Source organism: Lipotes vexillifer, unplaced genomic scaffold (genome assembly GCF_000442215.2).
Source record: "Lipotes vexillifer unplaced genomic scaffold, Lipotes_vexillifer_v1.1 scaffold1158, whole genome shotgun sequence".
NCBI classification, from domain to species: Eukaryota; Metazoa; Chordata; class Mammalia; order Artiodactyla; family Lipotidae; genus Lipotes; species Lipotes vexillifer.
In genome coordinates this window covers 57,324-81,331 of record NW_006793745.1, presented here as the reverse complement: position 1 = coordinate 81,331, position 24,008 = coordinate 57,324, and the positions used below count along the sequence as shown (strand labels likewise).

At 41.4% G+C, this 24,008-nt stretch overlaps 1 protein-coding gene across 2 annotated transcripts in view; it reads right to left on the bottom strand.

Moving 5' to 3' along the window:
• EIF2AK3 (eukaryotic translation initiation factor 2 alpha kinase 3) overlaps nt 1-24,008 on the bottom strand; it is a 71,171-nt gene that overhangs the window by 38,673 nt on the left and 8,490 nt on the right. Inside the window, exons 2-3 of one of the 2 annotated variants that reach the window (XM_007466723.1) lie at nt 16,732-16,740; nt 15,958-16,087 (exon numbers count right to left, since the gene is read on the bottom strand). In XM_007466723.1, coding sequence (XP_007466785.1) covers nt 15,958-16,087; nt 16,732-16,740 — 139 coding nt within the window. The remainder of the gene's footprint in view (nt 1-15,957; nt 16,088-16,731; nt 16,741-24,008) is intronic. The other variant, XM_007466722.1, reaches the window with a different exon arrangement.

Genomic DNA, 24,008 nt, shown 5'->3' with positions numbered 1-24,008 from the left:
GCACGTCCGGAGCCTGTACTCCGCAACGGGAGAGGCCACAACAGTGAGAGGCCCGCGTACCACAAAAAAAAAAAAAAAGTATCTTCCCACAGACAGCTTATTAGTTACAAGAAGTTAAGAAAAATAAAACAGAAACAGTCATTATATACTGGAGAATTCAGACAATACCTTGACTGGATGGTCAGATGAGTGACAGACATGATACCCTGAGAGAGGATGCAACACCAGCCATGCAGCGTTCTGAGCCAAGCATACACAGCCCGGATCTAATCACCGGGAAACATCAGACAAGCACAAAATGAGGAAAGTTCTATTTTTTTTTAAATATCAGTAAAAGATCAGAGAGACTATATTCTTCAAAAATGTCAATGTCCCTATATACACTACCAAATGTAAAATAGCTAGCTAGTGGGAAGCAGCCACATAGCACAGGGATATCAGCTCGGTGCTTTGTGACGACCTAGAGGGGTGGGATAGGGAGGGTGGGAGGGAGGCTCAAGGGGGAAGGGATATGGGGATATATATATACATACAGCTGATTCACTATGTTATACAGCAGAAACTAACACAGCATCATAAAGCAATTATACTCCAATAAAGATGTTTAAAAAAAAAGTCAACATCATACAAGATAAAGTCTGTGGGGAAAAAAATCCAGATTAAAAGAGGTTAATGTAACAAGTAAACGTATTACCTGACACTAGACCAGATGCTGTACTGGGAGTGGAGAATGCTATAAAAGACATTATTTAGGTCAACTGATGAAACTGGAATATGGACGGTAAAGTGTCAATATAAATTTATGAAGTTGATAACTGTACTGTGATTATGTAAGAGAATAGAGAAATTTCCTATTTTTATTAGGAAATGCACACTGAAGCACTTAGGAGTAAAGGGCTACAATGGATATTTATCTTTAGATGTTTCAAGAAAAAAAAGAGTATGTATGGGGGTTTTGGAGATAAGAGAGAGAGAGACACAACTCAAATGATAAAGCAAACACGTTTTGAGCAGATAAATCTGGGTATATAAGGGTTGGGCTTTTTTCATACCAAAAAGAGTGCAACTTTTTGTAGTGTGAAATTATTTCCAAATAAGAGGTTAAAAAGAAAAGAAAGATACTCAAGAGCCTTGAAGGGGCTCTGTAATTAAACTCAGAAGGCTAGACCATTAAACTGGAGGCTCATCATAATTCTGGATATTTAAAGATCTCCAACTACTACTTTTATTTTAAAAAATTTGATTTTTAGTAAGCTCCCAAATGACATCAGTATGTATGTATACCATACATACATATGTATACCAACCTCATATTATCTTAGAATTTTAACATTACTATTTTATTCTTTGCTTTCTTATATTTCTTTCTTTCTTTTTTTTTTTCTTTTTTTGTGGTACGCGGGCCTCTCACTGCTGTGGCCTATCCCGTTGCGGAGCGCGGGCTCCGGACGCGCAGGCTCAGTGGTCATGGCTCACGGGCCCAGCCGCTCCGCGGCATGTGGGATCTTCCCGGACCGGGGCACGAACCCGTGTGCCCTGCATCAGCAGGCGGACTCTCAACCACTGCACCACCAGGGAAGCCCTCTTATATTTCTTGATAACAACAAATAAAAGATTATATTTTCAAAAATTAAAACTTTTTATTTTTATCTTTTGTAGCATGTCCAACTTGAGGTTGTCATTAAGAACAGATTTAGGTCATAGTTTATATACCCTACAGTAACAGTATTGTAGTATTTAGCCAATGTGACCTCCCACTTTAAGTTACATATCAGTTAGAAAATCAAGTGTTTACTGTTCTCTAACTTCCATATTATGTTAGGTATTCTCTATTCCATTTACTAGAAAAATAAATTCAAATTGTGATAAAATTTAAAAATAGGTATTGTCTGGTAATGTCAACAGTACTACTGGTTGAGTACAAATAGGGAGAGCAGGTGTGCGTCACTACAAGAAAGAGGAAGAGGGGTTAGTGGGTCTCTAGTGAACAAATAACATTTATTTTTACTTGTTTCCTTTTCCATTAAACAACTTCTTTTCCCCTAAAGAAGGAGCAGGTCCTTAGGGAACACAATGGCTTCTAAGTGCAACCGCCCCCAATCCCCCCAACAAAAAAACAAACCAGAAAATCCATCAAACAAATAGGAGCTAAAATTCATCATTGCTTCCAAATGTAAAAGAAAGCAAACTTATTTGCAATTAAAAATATGGCTTAAACAACCAAGAAGATTTCAGGTGATTGACCATGTTGAGAAAAACTGCCTTATTTTAAAAGAAGACTGCAAAACCCAAAACAAAAAACCATTATGATTCAATACTCAATCATGTCATATTCCTGGACTGTGATTTTAAAGTTCACTTGTAAATAGCTGCTCTTCACTAATTGGCTGCTTATGACTCATACCCACGGCTGCTAACCTCTGCACCAACCGTTGTGAAGTCTTTCAGGCTGCATCTGTGAAAGCAGATGGTGTTTTTTTCCTTGAGAGCCTCAAGAAGAGATATATGCCTGCAGTTCAGGTAGAGAGATGACATCACCCCTCAGAAGAGCATTACCTCACCCTCCCAGCATAGGAATGACTCACCCGGAGAGTCAACTGCAAATCTCTTGGTATAAAAAAATGTAGGTTATGGTGATGCATTTTCCCATTCCACTGATTTGCCTCTGGAAGCAGCTCTTTGTTCTGATTCGCTGCTCTGCATCTCAAACTAATTATGTGACTTGCTTCCCACTTCAGTCATTTTTAAAAATACAAATGCTTGCTTTTTGGGGTTTTTTCCTCTATTTGTTTTTCCCTGTTAATAATTTCAAAATAAAAGGTTTGCCAAATCAGCTGGCAAACTCGGTACCTAAGATCCAATCAAGGTCTTTAACCACGCCATCACAAAGCAGTTTAGTAAAGTAATTCAATTACCATTTCTGAACAATCTCTAACTGGCATAATGAATACCAGTGGCACATGTAATCAAGGACTCTATTTGAAATCAGAATGTGAGGTAAGAACTCTATTTTCAAGTGGCAGAAGGAACTTCAACTGAGAAAATAAAGGAAGTGCTACTACTAAAATGAATATAACCAGCAATAAAACCCAAAATTCTTCTAATACGCAAAAATATATTTTCATTCAGTTCTTCCTTCTTTTTCTATGCAACTATCTCCCCACCCAGCCATCCGCAACCTCCCACCACACATACACTTTTGGGGGTATATTCAACTTTATTTTAACTTAATATGAAAGTTTTGAAACATAAAATGTAAAGAGACGAATATAATAAACCCCCATGTATCTGTCACCCAGTTTCAACAATCATCGACATTTTGCTACTCTCTACCCATCCACTACATATATTTGTTAATGAGAGTATTTTAAAGTCAATCACAGGCATCATGTCATTTCACCTATACATACTTCAGTATTCATTGCTGAGAAGCAACTACCAGGCCAATGTTACATCTAACAGAATTAAGAGTAATTCCTTAAAATCATCTGATATTCAAATTTCCCTGATATTGCAAGACATACTATATCATCGGTTTGCTTCAACAAGGAACTTAAACTCCACATATTATATCTGATTCTTTTTTCCTCCTATAAGGGCCCCTTTCACTCCTTTTTTCCGTGCATTGATTTACTTGAGAAACCAGATTATTCACCCTACAGAATATCCCACAGTTTGGATTTTGTATGTCACTTAACTTGTTCCTTTATTCCCTGTATTTTCTAAAAGAGTGTAATTAGGACTGGAGCTCTGATCTGATGCAGGTTTGATTTTTTTGGACAAGACTACGTCACAGGTGGTGCTATATACGTCCTATTATAACAGAGGTCAGCAAACGACAGCTCACGGGCCAGATCTGACCCAGTGCGTGTTTCTGTAAGCAAAGTTTTATTGGAACACAGGCATGCTCATTCATTTCTGTACTGTCTATGACTGCTTTCCCACTACAACTACAGAGACCGTATGGCCCGCAAAGCCCAAGATACTTACTATCTAGCCCTTTACAGGAAGAGTTTGCCAACCCCTGAGTTGTCGTATTTGTTACTATTAATCAGTGGATTTAAGGGCGTCAGCCTGACCCCTCCATTTTAAAGTGTCCCACCAACTTTTCCCCATTTTAGTATCAACTGATGATCTACTAGTATCAGTAAAATAATAAAATAATGACTTCTAATTCTATCATTCTTTCCACATTTATTAGCTAGAATTTTTCTATGAAGAACTTTCCTCATTTGGCTGTGGAAGCTGGATTTGTATACACTAGCATCTTTCTCAAGTAGTGACTCACATTAAACACTTTCAAATCCACAAAGTTGTATCCAGTGTGTACCCTAACCAAGAAAGAGGGAAAAGGATCACGCTGGCCCTGACGGTTATAAAAGCCAAGTCCCAGGTACAAGCTCAGCAGCAGTAAGAGTTAAAAGGGAGGAAGGGGGAAGAAACAGAGTGAAAAAGCATGTGGAAAGATGCAGATTCATGAGACAGAGATAAGGAAAAATGGAGAGAGACTATCTGGGAAAAGGATGGAAAAAAACCAACTACTCTAGAGTACTCATGAAAGGGACACCTTTCTCTGTCCTACCTCAGGAACTCCAAGCACCTATGGTATAATACAACAAATGATGCTTCCAATGATGACCTCAGGAATTTGCTAAAAGATAAAAGTCACCAAGATTGGGAAGATGTAAAATACATGAAAAACATTTCATTGAAAGTGTTAAATTGTGGACTTTTTTTTGATATCTGGAAATCCCCTTTGCCCAGAACAATTACTTTCCTTGCCATGCTGGCTGTTTTGGAAACCGAGGTAGGGCGAGGCAACAGCAGGCACCCAACGTATGAAATGGAAACGTGTCCACGGGGAGGTGACTGCGGCTCATCCAGCCCCATCGCTGGGTCCCTGACTCCACCAGCCACTCACTAATGTGACCTTGGACAAAAACTGACACTCTACTCTTTTACAAAATGCCTCAAATTAACTTACTGCACTGGATCCTCAAAAGCACTCTCCACAGCTTTTTGAAAAGGTATGTCTTCTGATCCCTAAACTACCAATGACCGTTTCTACCACTCTGGGGATCCACAGGCCTCCTGCTTTTCTCACTCCTTCCCCTGTCCCCCTCAATTCTTCCAGAGTCAAAACAGAAAGGGTTTTTAACATTTTCTTTTGCTGTAAGACTTTCAATGAGACTTTGATGAATCACAGGGTTCTTAATGAGGCATCTGCATTGTGAAGTATCTATATTTAGAAAATATTTATAAAGAATTCACACCGACTAACCATTGGGGAAATGTGGAAGAAAGCAGGGAAATCCCTAAAATCCTACTAAAGCCAATCTCTCCTTGAAACCCTTTCTTCTCTCTCTGACTCATCACTCTCTACCTGAATTTTAAAATGTTAGGGAGGAACGTCCCTGGTGGTGCAGTGGTCAAGAATCCACCTGCCAATGCAGGAGACATGGGTTCGAGCCCTGATCCGGGAAGATCCCACATGCCGCGGAGCAACTAAGCCCGTGCACCTAGAGCCCGTGCTCTGCGGCAAGAGAAGACACCGCAATGAGAAGCCCGCGCACCGCAACGAAGAGTAGCCCCGCTCACCACAACTAGAGAAAGCCCGTGCGGCAACCAAGAACCAACGCAGCCATAAATAAATAAATAAACAGACAGATAGATAGATAAATAAATATCCTTCTAAAAAATTCTTTTCTTAATGTTAGGGATTCTGAAAGTTTGGCTGGAGGTCATCTTCTCACCCTACTCTCCTTCCAGGTGATTGCTCCTCTCAGTTCCCAGGACACTAACATTTCTAACTTTTCTCTTCAGCCCAGACTTTTCCTCTGAGAGCACCAGACCCACATATGCACAGGCTTTCTTAACATCTCTGTTAAGGTCACTCAAGGTCAAGGTCACTCGGCACTCACCACATCTAAACAAATTTATTTTCTCCCTCTCTACACCTGTTCCTTTTCTTTTTTCTTTTTTTTTTTAAGGGGCCGGGGAGCAGTCTCGGAGGACACTTTTATTTTTATTTATTTATATTTTTTTGGCCGCACCAGCGGCTTGTGGGATCTTAGTTGCCTGACCAGGGATTGAACCCGGGCCCTCGGCACTGAAAGCATGGAGTCCTAACCACTGGACTGCCAGAGAATTAATTCCCCCACCTGTTCTTAATTTACTACTAATTCCTCCTTTGGTCTTTTCACTAAGACGTCCCTCCTTAAACTTCTCTTCAATCCATCACTTCACTTCCCTCACTTCCCTGGTCACCTTAGCATCCCCATCTGTACTAGACCTGGTCTCTTAACTAGTCTCCCCACTTCTGCTCCTCTTCCTCTTCCAGCCCATTCTCTACGGTCAGTCGAGACTGACTATATATCTACGGTCAGTCGAGACTGACTATATATCTACGGTCAGTCGAGACTGACTGACTATATACGTAGTCAGTAGACTACAGGAGAGATTGATTTTAGAAGGATTTTAGGGATTCACCTGCTTTCTTCCAGATTGATCATTCCTGCTGCAAGGCCTTGATGCCAGCTGTTTCCTCTCCCAGAGCAGTCCTTCCCAGCCTCTCTCCCCACTTCTTGCAGCTCTTTCTCCTCATAGGATCTCAGTCGTAAACATAATTTCTTCTGAGAAGGCTTCTCTGACTTCCCAGCTTGGGAGGTCAGGTATCTTTGCTAAGTCTCTCTTAGTTCTACCTGTCCTTGTGACAGTTACCACGACTCAATTATGATACTGACACTATAATCATTTCATATCCGGCTCCCCATCTGGCTCCACAGAGGGTCATGTAAGTTCCACGATGGCAAGGATCTCATCTGTCCTGGGCATTGCTGTACCCCAGCGCACAGCCCTGCAGGATCCCCTGCCCACTTCAAGACCAGTTCAGTTTTGGATGTGGTAAGTTCAAGTACCTCTGAGTCTCCCACTAGCGTTAAGAAGCAGTTAAGTGCTCACAATGTGCTGAACGCCATGCTGAAGTCTGCTCTCTATGTGAGGTCTCTGAGTGATTATTCCTGATAGAGCACATTAAGAATTATAATGATGAGAACAGAAAATGCAAACACATTGGTAAGTATTGAGGTATTTCAAAAGGCATGAAATATTGGAAAGGGGGCAAGAAATAAGCACAAGGATCCAGGGTTGAGTCTCCGTTTTACTACATCAGACAAACCTCTGAACCATTTTGAGCCCCAATTTTCTCATCTGGAAAATGGGTGTTAATAAGAGTATTTTATAAGGCTATGTTAAGGAATAAATAAGAATGGATTTGATGTCACTTTGCAAACTATAAAGTGCTAGTCAAGCAATACCTGTTAAGTAGATGTAATGATCCAGGGCTGCTATTTTGAACCTCTAAGGTAATTCGTGTGTGAGTGCATATATACACACACTTGTTAAAGAAAAATGTTAAAAACGAAAATACAAACTCTTAATCTGACTATCTATAAATTCATCATGAGCGTTCTTTGATTCTCAATAAGGAAACTTCAGAAATGACTATGGTTCGTTAACACTAAATTTCACATATTGCAAAAAAGCTTTTAGAATTCAAATAGTCACTCCAAAAGTAAATTCAAGGAGAGAGCAGAAAGCTTAATTATGCCATGTCAGTAACAGTTGGCCCTTGAATGTGCGTTTGCACTGCATGAATCCACTTACAAGTGAATTTTTGTCACTAAGTACATACTCCAGTACTCCACGATCCACGGTTGAATTTGCAAACACGGAACCGTGGATACAGAGGCCCACAGAGAAGTTATGTAGGATCTTCCACTGCATGAAGGGTTGGCACACCTGTCCCCAAAGTTGTCCAAGAGCCAACTGTATCTCTTTCCCAAACCTGAATTCACAACACCCATCTAAAAACAAAGTCTTAAAACTATATAAAGATGAGTTTGATATAAGAATTAAATACATCAAACTGTGACCAGTCTTTGACTCACCAGAAATCTCTATCAGCCCTAAAATTCTCCTTTGAATACAGAAGTTCTGAAGGTTCATAAAGTACTTTATTGGCCAAAAAGATAAACAATATTAAAGAGAAATTAACAGGCATATTTTTGTATATTTTAGTTCTTCAGAAATGTTGCACTATATATCGAACACAAAATGGTAACTCTTAAAGTAAAATAAGCAACTGACCAGACTACTAGTTGACAAAATTGACTATTTGTGACTTTATGAGAAAAAAAAAAAAGATGTTCCAACATTGTTGTGTCGAGGAAACAATTTTTTAAACATTTCCCTAGATTTCAAGGAAAACATTGAAATTACCATGACGGGGAAAGTAAAGGAAGCTTATCTGCTGAAAGTAAAGCGTTCCCAGGAATCATACCTCAAAGACCAAGGAGGAGGCATCATGGTTTACAACTAGTTACGTGATCTAAATGTTAGGGATTATGAGATCTTTCAGTAGATGTGGATATTAGTCGAAGAAGGCATCCCATGTGACATGCCCAAAAGGAAATGTAGGTTAAAAAAAAAGAAAAAGAAAGAAAATGCAGAAGAAAAAAGAAATCCTGAAGTGAGTTGGTATTTACGATCATTGAAGACTGTGAATTATTGACCAAGAGCAGTGAGATACCAAGTAGATAATTATTATTTCATTCTTTCTTTCCTTAACCTATAGTCAACCTACAAAACAAAATACCTCCAGGAAAACAACCAGGTTAATTTCTGAAGTATACTTTTTGCATTCACCGTGAAAAATACAGATTTAAGTACCTATCTTTGCCTTCACTTAGATTACTATTCATTCATAAAGGAGATAAATAATGGGCACAAGAAGTCAATTTCCTACAAAACAGAGTCAAATCAATTTCTCACTTGGCAACATGTGTGCTGGAATAAATCGATTTAGTTCACAGCACTGTTTTCAGCCATGCTAAGGGATTAATAAAACAAAATTAAATCAAAAAACTGTTTCATTTCTATAATTAAAAGAAAAGCAATTAACCTAAGCAATTATTTAAATATTGGCTTGCTCCGTGATTGACAGTGACTTTTCCAAATAAACCACCATCTTAGATGGTGCTCATCTAAGGCTCAAATTGTGCTAGTTTATGTACAGATGAAAAACTGCCAAACGACCAGACATCTTTCAGTATAGACTATCTTTAAAACGGATTACAGATCCTCTTTTAATAAAGCAATACTCAAAACGGTCTACTAATGGACCCTTGGTGAACAAATCAAGTAGCCATTACAAATGTACTCTTTTCAAAAGATCCCCCCAACCTATGAAGGCCCTTCTTCATGACTGCAGTCTGACTCTGCAGTGCGCAGGCTGGAAAGCTTCAGCATCATAGTTGTCTGTTTCTGCACCTGTCTGAAACAGAAAGGCGGTGTGTCCCTTGGGGAGAAACATGCCTAAAATAAAATAAAACAAAACCCCAAACTCTAACTATAGACTTATAAGAGAGTTGTTTGTTCTTTTTAAGGGGGGGGGGGGGAAGGACATTTTAACAGAAAACTGAAACAAAAAACAAATATGGTATCTCTAAATAAGGAAAAGGTAAAGGTATTGTCTAAGGACAGACTAGTTATATATACACAATTATAATATGCATTCTAAATACAGATAAGGAAGGTCTTTGTAGTTATAAATGTGTTCCAAAACACAGAGAAGTAGACAGTTCAAGGATATTATGTCTACTTAGATTTGGTCAACTGTGATCCAAATGCCACCCAGAGGGCTTCCCTGGTGGCGCAGTGGTTGAGAGTCCGCCTGCCGATGCAGGGGACGCGGCTTCGTGCCCCGGTCCGGGAGGATCCCGCGTGCCGCGGAGCGCCTGGGCCCGTGAGCCATGGCCGCTGAGACTGCGCGTCCGGAGCCTGTGCTCCGCGACGGGAGAGGCCACAACGGTGAAAGGCCCGCGCACCGCAAAAACAAAACAAACAAACAAACAAATGCCACCCAGAGACCCCAAAGAAAAACTATGCTAGTATGTCACAAAACAGAATTTTAAGACAATCAATGAGGAACCACTGCCAAATCTCCTTAGTGCTTTTTCAAGGCTGAATCTGCATATAAATTAACAGTGGGAAGCAAATCAGATTTTACCTCAGGTGGTCCTCTGAAAATTAACAACAAAATTCTTAGCTATGATCAAAAGTATTAGATTTAGAACCTAGGGGCACATGTTAAAGGTAGCAGAGTAAACCTTAGGTTCATCATTTACTCTAACACACACGCACACGCACACACACACGCACACACACACACACACACACACACAGTTTTAGCTTGGTTTATATCAGTATTCTTTTGAGGAAGCTTATAAATACCTAGTCAAGAGGAAAGAGTGGCAAGTCAGATCTGTGTCCCATGGCACCTCAACCTTCTTGCGGCATACGATGCATAATGGTACTGTCAATCTCTCTTATCTTTTGGGAACTTATTTTTTCCTTAACATAATCAAAACATGACTAAAGCAAAATAATAAACTATTTTATATGCTTTTTGATCAGAAAAGGTTATGGACATCATGAAAGCAGGCTGAGAGGCAATGAGATATGTACCTAATGGTAATGGATTTGTGCCATTTTTAAAAGAATCCTTAAATGCAGTAAAAGGGGAAGTTAAAAAATTCCTCTAGATAATTTATATGGGTGTTTCACGTGTTTGATGGTACCCGAGTCCTGAAGTTAGGACAACCTTTAGAAATTTAGTCCCTGGTGGTCCAGTGATTAAAACTCCGTGCTTCCGCTGTAGGGGGCGTGGGTTCGATCCCTGGTCAAGGAACTAAGATCCCACATGCTGCACAGCGCAGCCAAAAAATTTTAAAAAACAAGAAGAAATTTAGTCCAATCCATAATTTTACAGAGAAGGAAATTAAAGCTCTACTGAAATAATTAGCCGGGTCACACAGCCAGTTAACAGCAGCATCATGACTAGAACTGAAGCCTCTGAATCCCAGTGCCTCCTCCACACCACGCGGCCTACAAAGCTCCTGTGATGCTTTTACTTTATTATTCTAGCAAAAGTACATGTGATCCATAACCAATTCCTCTATCATTAACAACTTAAAAATTATTATACAGTCTATCAAATCCTTTAGCCTTCAGCTTCTCATTAGATAAGTCACTTTAAGAATCACTGCACAGAGAATACATCTTCCCTGGCCTTCTGAGTTTAATTAGTTTCATCTTTGTACCACTCTTGATGAAAGGGTGGAGAAACTGACATTCTAATAGAGGAGTCTCCAAACGGAGCCTCCAATTGTCACCTGGGCGGTTCCTGTTACATCTCCCCACCAGTTCCTGCCTGCTGTACCCAGCTCTCCTCTGCACACTACCTGTCCTAGCAAACGCTGAGCTTCAGACAGAGAAAATTAACTATTTCTCCCAAAAAGTTAGGGACCATCATAAAATTGTCTATCAGATGCATTTAGAAGGGTATTGCATCCAATCCGGGGCATTTCAAGCAGTTTTTGTTCCTCTTTTGGTGGTGTTTTGTCCAGCTTCTGAACATAACTTTTAGATACTGAGCGATACACACCTTGCTGAATAACAGGTGACCCAAGCTCGAAATACAGTCCTCTCTCCTTGTTAATGTTTATAACCTTACGAATACTCTCATAATGGTGATATTTCTATTATATACTAGATCAGTCGTTCTCAAAATGTGGTTTGTGGATTCTGTTTGAGGTGCAGAGGGTCAAATGGTTTTCATAAGAAGGTGCTATTTGCCTTTCCCTGGGGTGCTATTTGCATTGATGGTATAAAAGCAACGGTGACTAAAGCATGAATAAGGTAACAGACTCATAGTCCTCGCATCTTCACTGTCACACACTCACAGCAAAAAAAAAAGAAGAAAAAAGTTTCACTCGAGAATGTTCTGATGAAACAATAAAAGTTAATTTCATTAAACTGTGACCTGAGTACATATATTTTTACTATCCTGCCTGACTAACCAGGAGATGTGCATTAAGGACTTCTGCCACAAACTGAAGCATGTTTTGAGGAAAAGCACTCGTGTGACCGAGTTTTGAGCTGAAACTAGTGGCATTGCTCACAAAGCTCCATTTTTACTTGAAAAATTGAGAGAAAAGCTACGGTGATGAGACTTGGGTATTTGGCAGATGTTTTCTCAAAAATAAAGTGAACCTCTCACTTCAAGGAAAACAACTGACTGTGTTAATGATAAAATCCAAGTTTTCAAGCGAAAATTAGAATTTTGGAATAGCTGTATCTACCCATGTGAGCTTGACAGCTTCGCAGTACTGGAAGACTTTTCTGATGAGATCAGTGGTGACAGTAAAAAATTTGAGTTTACAAAATAGTCTATAAGGAAATATGTCAACATTTGGAAGATCTGTGTAACTCAATGAATCAATATTTTCCAAATGATGTTAGAAAATCATGCAGGAGTAAAAGGCAAGACAGACCAATGGATGTTACTGGTACAGAGTACAACAGTTCACTGATATGGTTTCAGATTCCGCGGTGCAACTAACCTTTCAGAAACTTCCACTTGTTCTCATGTAGAACCAAAAAAGAATGATCACAATCAACTGAAAAGGCTACTAAAATACTCCCTTTCTCCACCTACATATGGATTTTATTCTTCACACAGTTCAACCGAAACAACAATGCAACACATCGAACGCAGAAGCATATAGGAAAATCAAGTTGTCTTCTATTAAACTGGAAATTAAAGAGATTTGCAAAAATATAAAACAATGCCACTTTTCTCATTAAATTATTTTTTGGGGAAATACACTTTTTCTTTCTTTTTTTTCTAAAGATTTTTTGATGTGGACCATTTTTAAAGTCTTCATTGAATTTGTTACAATATTGCTTCTGTTCTGGTTTTTTGGCCCCAAGGCATGTGGGATCTTAGCTCCCTGACCAGAGATCGAACCCACACTCCCTACACTGTAAGGTGAATTCTTAACCACTGGACCACCAAGGAAGTCCCCACTTATTCTTCATAAAAAATATATTATTTATGTTATGTGCAATGCAATGGGGTTCTTTTTTTTTTTTTTTTTTTTTTTTTTGCGGTACGCAGGCCTCTCACTGTTGTGGCCTCTCCCGTTGAAGAGCACAGGCTCCGCAAGCGCAGGCTCTGTGGCCATGGCTCACGGGCCCAGCCGCTCTGCAGCATGTGGGATCTTCCCGGACCGGGACACGAACCCGTGTCCCCTGCATCGGCAGGCGGACTCTCAACCACTGCGCCACCAGGGAAGCCCTGTTTTAATTTTTAATATGGCTTAAGTTTAGATAGATATAACCCATGGGGAAGAAAGCTCTTTGGATCTCTTCGTAATTTTTAAGAATGTAAAGGGTCCTGAAACCATAAAGTTTGAGATCCACTGTACTGGATGAACAGCCTGAGTTGTAAAGGGGAGGAACATACAAGATGCAGAAAGAGCTCCAGAGCAGGTGGAGTGGAGTACAGTCAAGCAAGCCTGGTTTAATCCCAGCTCTACCATGTAGTCGGTCTGTGGCTTAAAGCAAATAACTTCTCTGAGCTTCGTATTTCTCTTCTGTAAAATGACACCAGCATATCAACCTCAGGAGGATGGCTGTGAGGGTTACACCGTGTGTAAAGTACATTGTGTGTATATTACAGCTCTGGGAACAATGCTGTCATTAGCATATCTACACAGTAAACACACAATCTCAAGAAATGGTCCCAAGAACTTAGGGCAGTAGTGATCTAGTAAAATTTTTTGTGTGTAAAGTAGGAAATTAAAACCTAGATAATGCAAAGAGGTCTCAGAATTCTTTGCCTGAAATGCAAAGTGGTCAGTGAGCTTTTCATTTATTGTGTAAAGGTGACACGAACTTTTAAAATATGCTTGCAATTCAACATTCAAAGCATTCTACCCAAAGGATCAAGGGTTGGGGTGAGTGGGAATAAGGATACTTAAAACAAGAGGAGCCCTAACAAACCACAGAAAATGGTAAGGACTGGGTATGCTGAGAATATTCAACTGTAGTTTAAAAAACAGCTAATATAATTGCTATTGTAAGAAAATCTTCAAGCTCGACTAGTATAATTTAAACACGCTCAATGGCACTCAGGTTATTACGACTACTTGTCATATCATGCAATTTATGTTTTTGTGAGAGTGTGTATTTTAGTTTATAGAAACACACATGCTTTGCACCACTACAACACACTATAATGTTACCTCAGATGTAAACAGCTTACAATCTTCTGATTTTCCTCATCACCTTTCATGTCTAGTTTGAAAATAAAGCACAATGTGCATACCCAAGCATAATCTCAGGAGGACACAAATAAATGAATATTCAGGTCTGAGTAGTAATTCATTTGACTATGACATCCAATTCAAACTTTTTAAGGCAATTTACAATCAAAGTGTTATTTATATTAATAATTCACAAGTTCACGATTCTCAACAGATGTTTCCGGTATACTGTCCGGTAAGCAACAGGCACTCTGAAAGTCTAGTCAAGGCTTAGCACACAGCGAGTGTGGAGGCTAGGCAGTGCCATCGCCCTAAGTACCTGCCCGGGTGCCCCAGAAAGGAATCCAGGCTGGATTTTCTAGAGAGCAGCAGGGTCACTGGGAGCAGTTTTCCCATCAGAAAATTTCTTCACCACTAACCAGGTCATTCTCAAGCCCCTCATGTTAGGTTTTGTCTTTTCCAAACTTGATACCAGCTAAGAAGCTTTTTGAAAGGGAAAAATTGATGATGAAAGGGAAAAAAAAAAAGAGTACCCTAGGGAGTATCCCATAGGGACAAGGTAGAAGGCTGAGGGTATTCTGGAAAACAGGTGACTGCTTCCACGTCAGCAGTCGTAACTCAAAAGAGGGACTTATTTTAAATGATTTAAACAAGAGGTAAAGCTCCAGAAAAGGAGAGAGATTTAATCTATTAGAGTCTAGACAAAAGGTCAGGTTGGGGGCTGTGTTTAAATGAAGGGAGTCTAGAATTCCCTCATTTAAACACAGCCCCGGGCTTCCCTGGTGGCGCAGTAGTTAAGAATCCGCCTGCCAACGCAGGGGACACGGGTTCGAGCCCTGGTCCGGGAAGATCCCACCGGCCGCAGAGCAGCTAAGCCCGTGTGCCACAAATACTGAGCCTGCGCTCTGGAGCCCGCGTGCCTAGAGCCCGTGCTCCACAACAAAGAGAGGCCACTGCAATGAGAAGCCCGTGCACCGCAGCGAAGAGTGGTCCCCGCTCGCCACAACTAGAGAAAGCCTGTGCGTAGCAACGAAGACCCAACACAGCCAAAAATAAATAAATTAATTAATTAAAAATAAATAAATAAACACAGCCCCCAACCTGCCCCTCATCAAGGTGGGCAGTGTCCTTACTTTACTGATGGTGACACTAAAGCTCTGAGGGGCTAAGTCACCTGCCCAAGTTTTTGGAGTCATATGTCAAAGTAGTTTTGGAAGTAAGGTCTCTTTTTTTTGCAAATAATCCATTTTGTCTAAAATTACACGCCAAGAAGACTTCAGATGAATTATGTTTACAATTAGGATGTACAACTGAGGGAAAATGTAGTGAATAATTTACGGGATTTTGCAGCATGCATTCCTAACTATTAAAACACAGTTATTTATATTTGTTTTATGATATCTAGGGACCCTGTGATGATGATGATGATGATGATGATGATAATAGGAAGAAGAAATTATGATCATGTTAGAGCTCAGATAATGAGATTTACTGATATAGCAGATAGTATCCTCAATTACTCATTTATATAATTAACTCATTCCATGCCCAAAACAATCCTAAGAAGTAGGTGACATTACCCACCTCATTTTACAGGAGGGAAACTGAGGAATAGAAAAGCTAAGTAAATGCCCCAAGGGGACATAGCTTGTCAGACACAGACATGCCCTACACTTAGGCAATCGGACCCTGAGCCACAGCTCTCTAAGCAAATACCTACTCCTAATAGCAGCAATTGATGATCTTAACTAAGTTTTCCAGTCAACATATAACAGAAAATTCTCACCTCCGGTTTGCTAAGGCTGGATGACACCAAGGAACCGGATCCCACGTCCAAATCCCACTGCTTTTGACCATGGTTCTCAGGATCCAAGGCAGCAATTCGGCCATCTAAAGTGCTGATAATCACTAAGGATCTGTAAATTTAAAAATTAATAGGACAGAGTTAAAAAGATATCGAAGACATACACTCAAAAGGAACCAGCCTCTCCCCAGGCCTCTATCTGTAAGGGGGTGAGCACCTCCTCACGACACTTGTAGCCTTTCCGCCACTCTCTGCCTTGAGCCCTCCAAGACAACTGCACTATGCCCTTTATGGGTTTGTTCCACTGATGAAAAGCCCCCGTCTCCGAGGTCACCGCCCCCTTCCCACACTCTAATCCCCACATGGAATTCGACATGCCCTGCTCTGTCCTCTTCCATTTCCCCACCTCCTAAAGCCTTCGCCCTGAAACAGCGTCCCCTGAATGTTCACTTACTTCCTTGCTCTGACAGAAACCTCGCTCTCCCTGAGCACACTGCTTCAGAAGCTATGAGAATTTTCTTCTCCATAACCCTTACCAGGCCCAGTAATGGTGTAGGCACACTCCTTGCGCCACGCTACCATTTCTGAACTATTTACTTTCTCTCCTCTCTAAAAATCCTCAGGTTCAGTCATTCCATCCGTTACTCCTCCTGATAATTGTCTACTGACCCTTGGGTCACTAGCCCCATCCCTTGAGAATTCTGGCTCCTGGTTCACTGTTACTATTAACATGTTCTGTGGGTTTTCATTATCTACCTACCTCGCCTCAGTCCCTAAGCCCTCGTCATTACCAATCACAACTTCCCTGCCCCACTGAAATTTCAAGCATTCCAACCCCAGTCACCAAGCCCTCTTTTCCAGCTCACCTTCTCTCCTTCCTTGACTCCAAAAAAACTCTGACCCCACCAGAACCCTATCAGCCATTGATCCTACCACTGTTCCCCTGAACTTGACTACCATTATGCCTTCACTTCTTTCTTATCCAGTTTAAATTCCATAGTCCTTCCTTTTTTTTTTTTTTAACTTTTTGGCTGCACCGTGCATCATGCGGGATCTTAGTTCCCCGACCAGGGATCGAACTCATGCCCCCTGCAGTGGAAACCCGGAGTGTTAACCGCTGGACCACCAGGGAAGTTCCCATAGTCCATCATTTTAAGCACTCCCTTGCTCACGCCCTCAACTCCGTACCCGCTCTCTTATATCTCACACTGAACTAGCAGAACTCCAACCCTGGTTCAATGAAACTTTCTGCCTTCGCTCAATCTTGCATCTGTGCGGTTGAAGAAAAATATAACCATGCTGACTGGTGTCACTCCACTAATGACCATCAACATCTAAAGGGCTCGAAAGATGCTCCACAATCATAACACATTTCCCTAGTCTATCCACTCTCCCACTGTCCCAGGTTAACTATTTCATTTTGCCTTTGCCCTCAAACTTCCTACCCTAGCTCTTCCAAGCTCATGCATCTCAGGGACTATGCTTCCTAGATAGGTGCTTACTAAGGAAAACAGAAATAATCAAAAGAGATCCCACCATCCCATCTCTCCATGTAACAGCACCTGGACCCATGAAATCTACCTCCCCTCCTCTTACTGCAGGTGAATTGTCCAGGACTCCATCCACTACCAACACTCCCCTTAGGCAATAGGTATCTCCCTGTGCATACATAGGGACTCACTCCTCAAAAACCTCTCCTCTTGCTCTCCCATCAATTATTCCCCCTCCACCACAGCATTCCTCTCAGTCTTCAAACCTGCCATTATATCCCCCAACTTAAAAACCAAACCAGATTAAATATAATGATCCATTCTCCCCGCTCCAGCTTCCAATCCATTTCTCGGCCCCCTCTGGAACAAAATTCCTTGAAAGAGTTGTTATGTAGTCTGAGTCTCCAAATCCTCTCCCCCTTTCTGTGCTGAACTATTTCTAGTCAAGTTCTTCCCTCCACCCCTTCACGGACAGGCTCCTGTGGTACTCACCACTGACCTTCACACTGACAAATCCCATTCACTTGACCATCCAGCGGCATGTGATCAGTTACTTCTGCTCTCCATCAACTACTCTTTTTTTTTCTACTTTATTGATGATTTTTCACTTAGGTTTTTTTTTTTTTTTTTTTTTTTTCCAGTTTTACTGAGATGTAATTGACATACAGCACTGAATAAGTTTCAGGTGTACAGCAGAATGACTTGACTTACCTATATCGTGAAACAATTACCACAAGCTTAGTTAACATCCATCATCTCAAATAGATTTTTAAAAAGGAAAAAAAATGTGTTTTTTTGACTCAGGATGAGAAGTCTTAGGATTTACTCTCCTGACAGCTTTCACATACACTATACAGCAGTGTTAATTATATGGATCATGCTGTGTGCGTTACATCTCTAGTACTCATGCACCTTATAACTGGAAGTCTGTACCTTTTGACCACCTTCACCCCATTCCCCCTCCCCCCCACCACCTCTGGTAACCACACATCTGATCTCTTTTTTATGAGTTTGGTTTCTTTCTTTCCTTTTCTTTTTTTTTTTAAGATTCCACATATAAGGGAGATCATACAATATTTGTCTTTCTCTCTCTGTATCTGTCTGTCAGTATTCGTCTTATAAGCACCTTTCTAAGTGGGAATCATCCCTGTTATATAGGTGAGAAAATGAAAGTTTGAGCAGGGTCCACGTTTGTGCCCGGTGTCATGTAGCTAGAAAATGGTGGAACCAAGGTTTGAACTCTGGTCTGTCTGATGCTGAAGTACCAGCCATTCTCACGTACCAAGGGCTTCTCCATCCTTTGACAAACAATGTCAGAAATGATGTTAAGACCCTACTAAATTCCAATTCCACATGGTAGCCCACAGGGAGTGGGAAACCAGGAGGAGATATTTCCCTTCAGAATTGAAGTGTTGGTCTAGGAGTGTAGATTCAGTGATTCATTTAGGGATTATCAAAGGGGTCTTTTCTGGGTGAACCGAGTGATACTGTTGAAAGATTATTGAATGAGGAGTCAGGCCAGGTGGTTTGAATCCTGGTTTGGCACTGCTCAAGTAGTCGCACTAAGGCAAATGTTCTACCTGCTCTGAGCCCCCATTTCCTCATCCGCTGAATGGGGTCATCAGTGCTCTCTCACAGGATCACACTGCATTAAATGAGGATGCTCAGCACAGCACAGTGCCTCCGGGCCCGGGGCCCGAACCCGTGTCCCCTGCAACGGCAGGCGGACTCTCAACCACTGCGCCACCAGGGAAGCCCCTAAGTTTTTTTTTTTTAATTTAAGTACAGTTGATTTACAGTGTTGTGTTAGTCTCTGGCGTACACCAAAGTGATTCAGTTATACATACACGTGTGTCTGTGTATGTTCTTTTTCATATTCTTTTCCAATATGGTTTACTGCAGGATACTGAATATAGTTCCCTGTGCTCTACAGTAGGACCTTGTTGTTTATCCTCTATCAACCACTCTTCACGCGGCTTCCAGGGCACCATCTTCTCCTGATTATTTGTTCTTAGTTCTATGCTTCCTTGTCTCAGTTTCATTTCCTGGTCCCTCCTCACCTCTCCTATCTCTGAAAATATTCTCTACCTATACGTACTTTTCTTTGGTGGTCTCATAGATGAAAATATCATCTATGCTTTTTTCCTAATAAATTTATTTATTTTATTTCTTTATTTTTGGCTGTGTTGGGTCTTCGTTGCTGCACGCGGGCTTTCTCTATTTGTGGCAAGCGGGGGCTACTCTTAGTTGCAGTGCGCAGGCTTCTCATTGCGGTGGCTTCTCTTGTTGTGGAGCACGGGCTCTAGGCGCATGGGCTTCAGTAGTTGTGGCACGTGGGCTCAGTAGTTGTGGCGCACGGGCTTAGCTGCTCCACAGCATGTGGGATCTTCACGGACCAGGGCTCGAACCCATGTCCCCTGCATTGACAGGCAGATTCTTAACCACTGTGCCACCAGGGAAGTCCCACTGCCTGCCAGATTCAGATTGTCCTACAGGCTTCTCAAAGTGCACGTAACCAAAATCAATATCCCCAGACTGATACCCCCAATTCCTCAAACACATCATGCATGATTTTTCCTCAGGGACTTTGCAGCTACTGTTCCTTTGCATCCTGGAACATATACCCCAGATACACAACAAGCTCTCAATAAATATTTGTGGAATGAAAGGGTTTGTTGAATAATTGTTCTAGGAATTTGTTAGGTATACCTGTCTGCTTCTGAAAGACCATGCAAATTCCAAGCACATATAGTTATGTTCCTTGTTCAGCTTATAAAATGTAACTTTTATCTATCCTACTTCATATACAATACATACAAATTCAAAGCTACAAGCCGATTAAGACAAACCAGTTCAAGTACACTCATGTGAAACCTTTCAAAGAACTTAATTGTTTAGCAAATGAATACACTTATCAAGTGAATAAAAGTGTTAATTTAGTTCCCCAACTATACACTAATTCTCACTTTGAATTTTTCAAATGGTAACTCAGTCTCAACTGTGAAAATAAAGATTTTTTGCCACACTACAAACTAGTAATTTTCAATAACACAACAAAAGAAAAGTAACAACTCAACTCCTTTCCCCATGCATTACCCTGCATTCTCAAGAGATCTAATGGGAGTTGGATGAGGAGAATATGAGCCCAAAAATTATGTTATGATGAAGGTATAAAAAAATTCATACCTGACAAGCCAGAATGGAAAAGAATATGAAAAGAATACATACGTGTGTGTACATATACATATATATATGTACACACACACATCTGAGTCATTTTGGTATACAGAAGAAATTAATATAGCATTGTATACCAACTACACTTCAATAAAATTTCCAAAGAAAAACCTCATACCTTAGATGTGTCAATTTACAAATAAAAGCAATAGACTCTAATTCAGTTAGAGATCAAGGGTTCGGAGCCAAGTCAACTCTTTCCTAGTCCTACTGCAGAAAGATCCAATTTTTCTGTTCAATAATCATTAACCATAAATAAATGGCAGAATGAAAAACCCTCTAATTGAGACAAAACTTAGTATATGCAAAGTGTAACCCATGGGGCTTCCCTGGTGGTGCAGTGGTTGAGAGTCCGCCTGCCGATGCAGGGGACACGGGGTCGTGCCCCGGTCCGGGAAGATCCCACATGCTGCGAAGCGGCTGGGCCCGTGAGCCGTGGCTGCTGAGCCTGCGCATCCGGAGCCTGTGCTCCGCAACGGGAGAGGCCACAAAAGTGAGAGGCCCCCGTACCCAAAAAAAAAAAAAAAAAAAAAAAAAAAGTGTAACCCATGAAGAATTAAGGAGACCATTGGAACACTTCAGATGCTATTTATTAAAATTCAGAACCAATGTTGTTCATTTACTCATGCTAGGCATTCCACTGTTAACAACAACAACGAAAAAGCTACACTTTTTCTGAATGTGTAGTTATTTGTGCTCGAGGTTTATACAGAGAAAAATGGTAAAATTTTAACTTTCATTTTCAAAACAAAGAAAAACCCAACAATAAAGTATGCACATGTCTTATGTATATATAAAACACATTTTAATAAGTAATTTGGAGTTTAATATCTAACTATCACTGAAAACCTATAATGTGAGGTGCGTTGAACTGAGTCAAAGATTCTGCTTTTTAAAATAAACAAGATATTTTCAGATGATGAACTACTATATTTAGAGAATATGTGTGAATTCTAGCAATAATTGAAAGAAAGACAAACACGTGGGCAGGAACAATTAAGTACATCACCCTCTTAACTGCTATTGATATTTAATATAATCTGGTTCTTTGATTTGAATGGCGCATCCTTAATTCTTTTCACCTCTCTTAATGGGAATAACAGAAACTCCCATAACAAACCCTGTCAGGTACCAAAAAAAACATTCTTCATTCTCCTCTGTTACAAGTTATGGGCTCTGTCCCAAACACGTCTCTGGAAGGGAGTTTCCCCCTCTGCCGTGTCTGGAACTGGGCAGCACCACTCGGCCAAGGAGATACGTAACGATTTAGACTGTCAGACCTTATCACATTCTTGGAGAGAAAAGCATCAAGGAGACAGACTGCTGAAAAACAAAGTCCTCGGGGTGTATGCAGGGCAGTCAGAGGTGGCAATAAGATATGGCATTTAGAACAAACATCAGTGAGAGCTGAATAATGAGCCTGCCACCGCCCCCCACCAAAAAACAGGGAGACCTTTATCTCCCCACGATCCACTCGCCCTATTTGGAGGTTTCTATGAACAAGATGAAAAACTCTTAACTTATTTAAAGATCAAAGGAACTGCAGAAGCAGCATTTCCTGTGGTAAGAATCAGAGCTTTGAAGTCAGCCCTGTGTGCCCAGCCCCATGGCTCTGCTCTTGTTCTGCTCACGGCTCCATTCGAATTGCTTTTTCATGGGTAAAACAGGACTATTTCACTCAGCTCAGCATAACTCAAATTTGCCTGATTATCAAAATAATCTGGAGTGCTTGTTAAAAACCAGTAAAGGTAGGGCTTTCCCTGGTGGCGCAGGGGTTGAGAGTCCGCCTGCCGATGCAGGGGACGCGGGTTCGTGCCCCGGTCCGGGAAGATCCCACATGCCGCGGAGCGGCTGGGCCCCGTGAGCCGTGGCCGCTGAGCCTGCGCGTCCGGAGCCTGTGCTCCGCAACGGGAGAGGCCACAGCAGTGAGAGGCCCGCGTATCGCAAAAAAAAAAAAAAAAAAAAAAAAAAAACAGTAAAGGTTCACAGGTCCCCTCCCCAGAACAGGGTTGGGAGACGATAGCTTAACAAGTACCTGAGGTGAGCCTCAGGATAAGGTCAGTCTGGCAAAGAGTGGTTTATCTCAAAGGGCTCTTGCCTAGGAGTAAAAAAATAATCCATTACCTGGATGAAGACGGCCTATCGATCAACTCTGTCAGCAAACCCTTTTGAAACTTCTCTCACTTAACGCATTGCTTCGGTTTACAAAGGCATTTGTTTGGATGATTCAACAGCAAGCACCGTTCTCTCACCCATAACCCCATTCTTCAAAGCTCCTCTCAAGAAAGGTTTCCAATGACCTCATCCGATGGCCAGGTTCATCCCCTCATCAGGCATCCCTGCAGTGGCAGCTGGGACACCGGCTGCCTCCCATTTCTGGCCCAGTCCTCGCCCCCTCCTCACCTGCCATCCCGACAGCTCTCAATTTCTAACAAGCGGGCCGAGGAGTTCCAGCTTTATCCAAAGCCCGCTGCTTACTCTATGTGTAATCTGACAGCTACTTATAACCAAATACAAAAGCTGTATTTTTTCTGCATATGTAGTAACTTGTGCTAGAGGTATATACAGAGAAGAACAGTAAACTTCTAACTTTCATTTTCAAAACAAAGAAAAATATCCAACAATAAAATATGCGTATGTCTTACGTATATATAAGAACACTAGCTCTGCATTTTCAGCAGGGCATCGCCACAAAGCCTTCAGAAAACTTCCCTTCCCTCTCCCGGCTTTTCTGCATCCATCCCATCACTGAACATCTAAATCAGAAATCAGATCCGCCCTTGCTCCACATTCAGACAACAGTCACGTACTCTGGGTTCTACTCCTATCGCTTCCTTAAAATCTTTTCATTCCTCTTCAGTCTCACTGCCCTTGTCCTACAACAGATTCACATGTCTCATTAGAACATCTTCAGAAAGACTTTCTGCCAGGCTTCCCTGGTGGCTCAATGGTTGGGAATCCGCCTGCCAGTGCAGGGGACACGGTTTCGATCCCTGGTCCGGGAAGATCCCACATGCTGCAGAGCAACTAAGCTCGTGCGCCACAACTACTGAGCCTGCACTCTAGAGCCCGTGAGCCACAGCTACTGAGCCCGTGTGCACAACTACTGAAGCCTGTGCACCAAGAGCCCGTGCTCCACAACAAGAGAAGCCACCACAATGAGAAGCCTGCACGCCGTAACAAAGAGTAGCCCCCGCTCGCCGCAACTAGAGAAAGCCTGCGTGCAGCAATGAAGACCCAACGCAGCCAAAAATAATTAATTAATTAATTTTTTAAAAAAAGACTTTCTGCCCCTGGTCTCGTCCC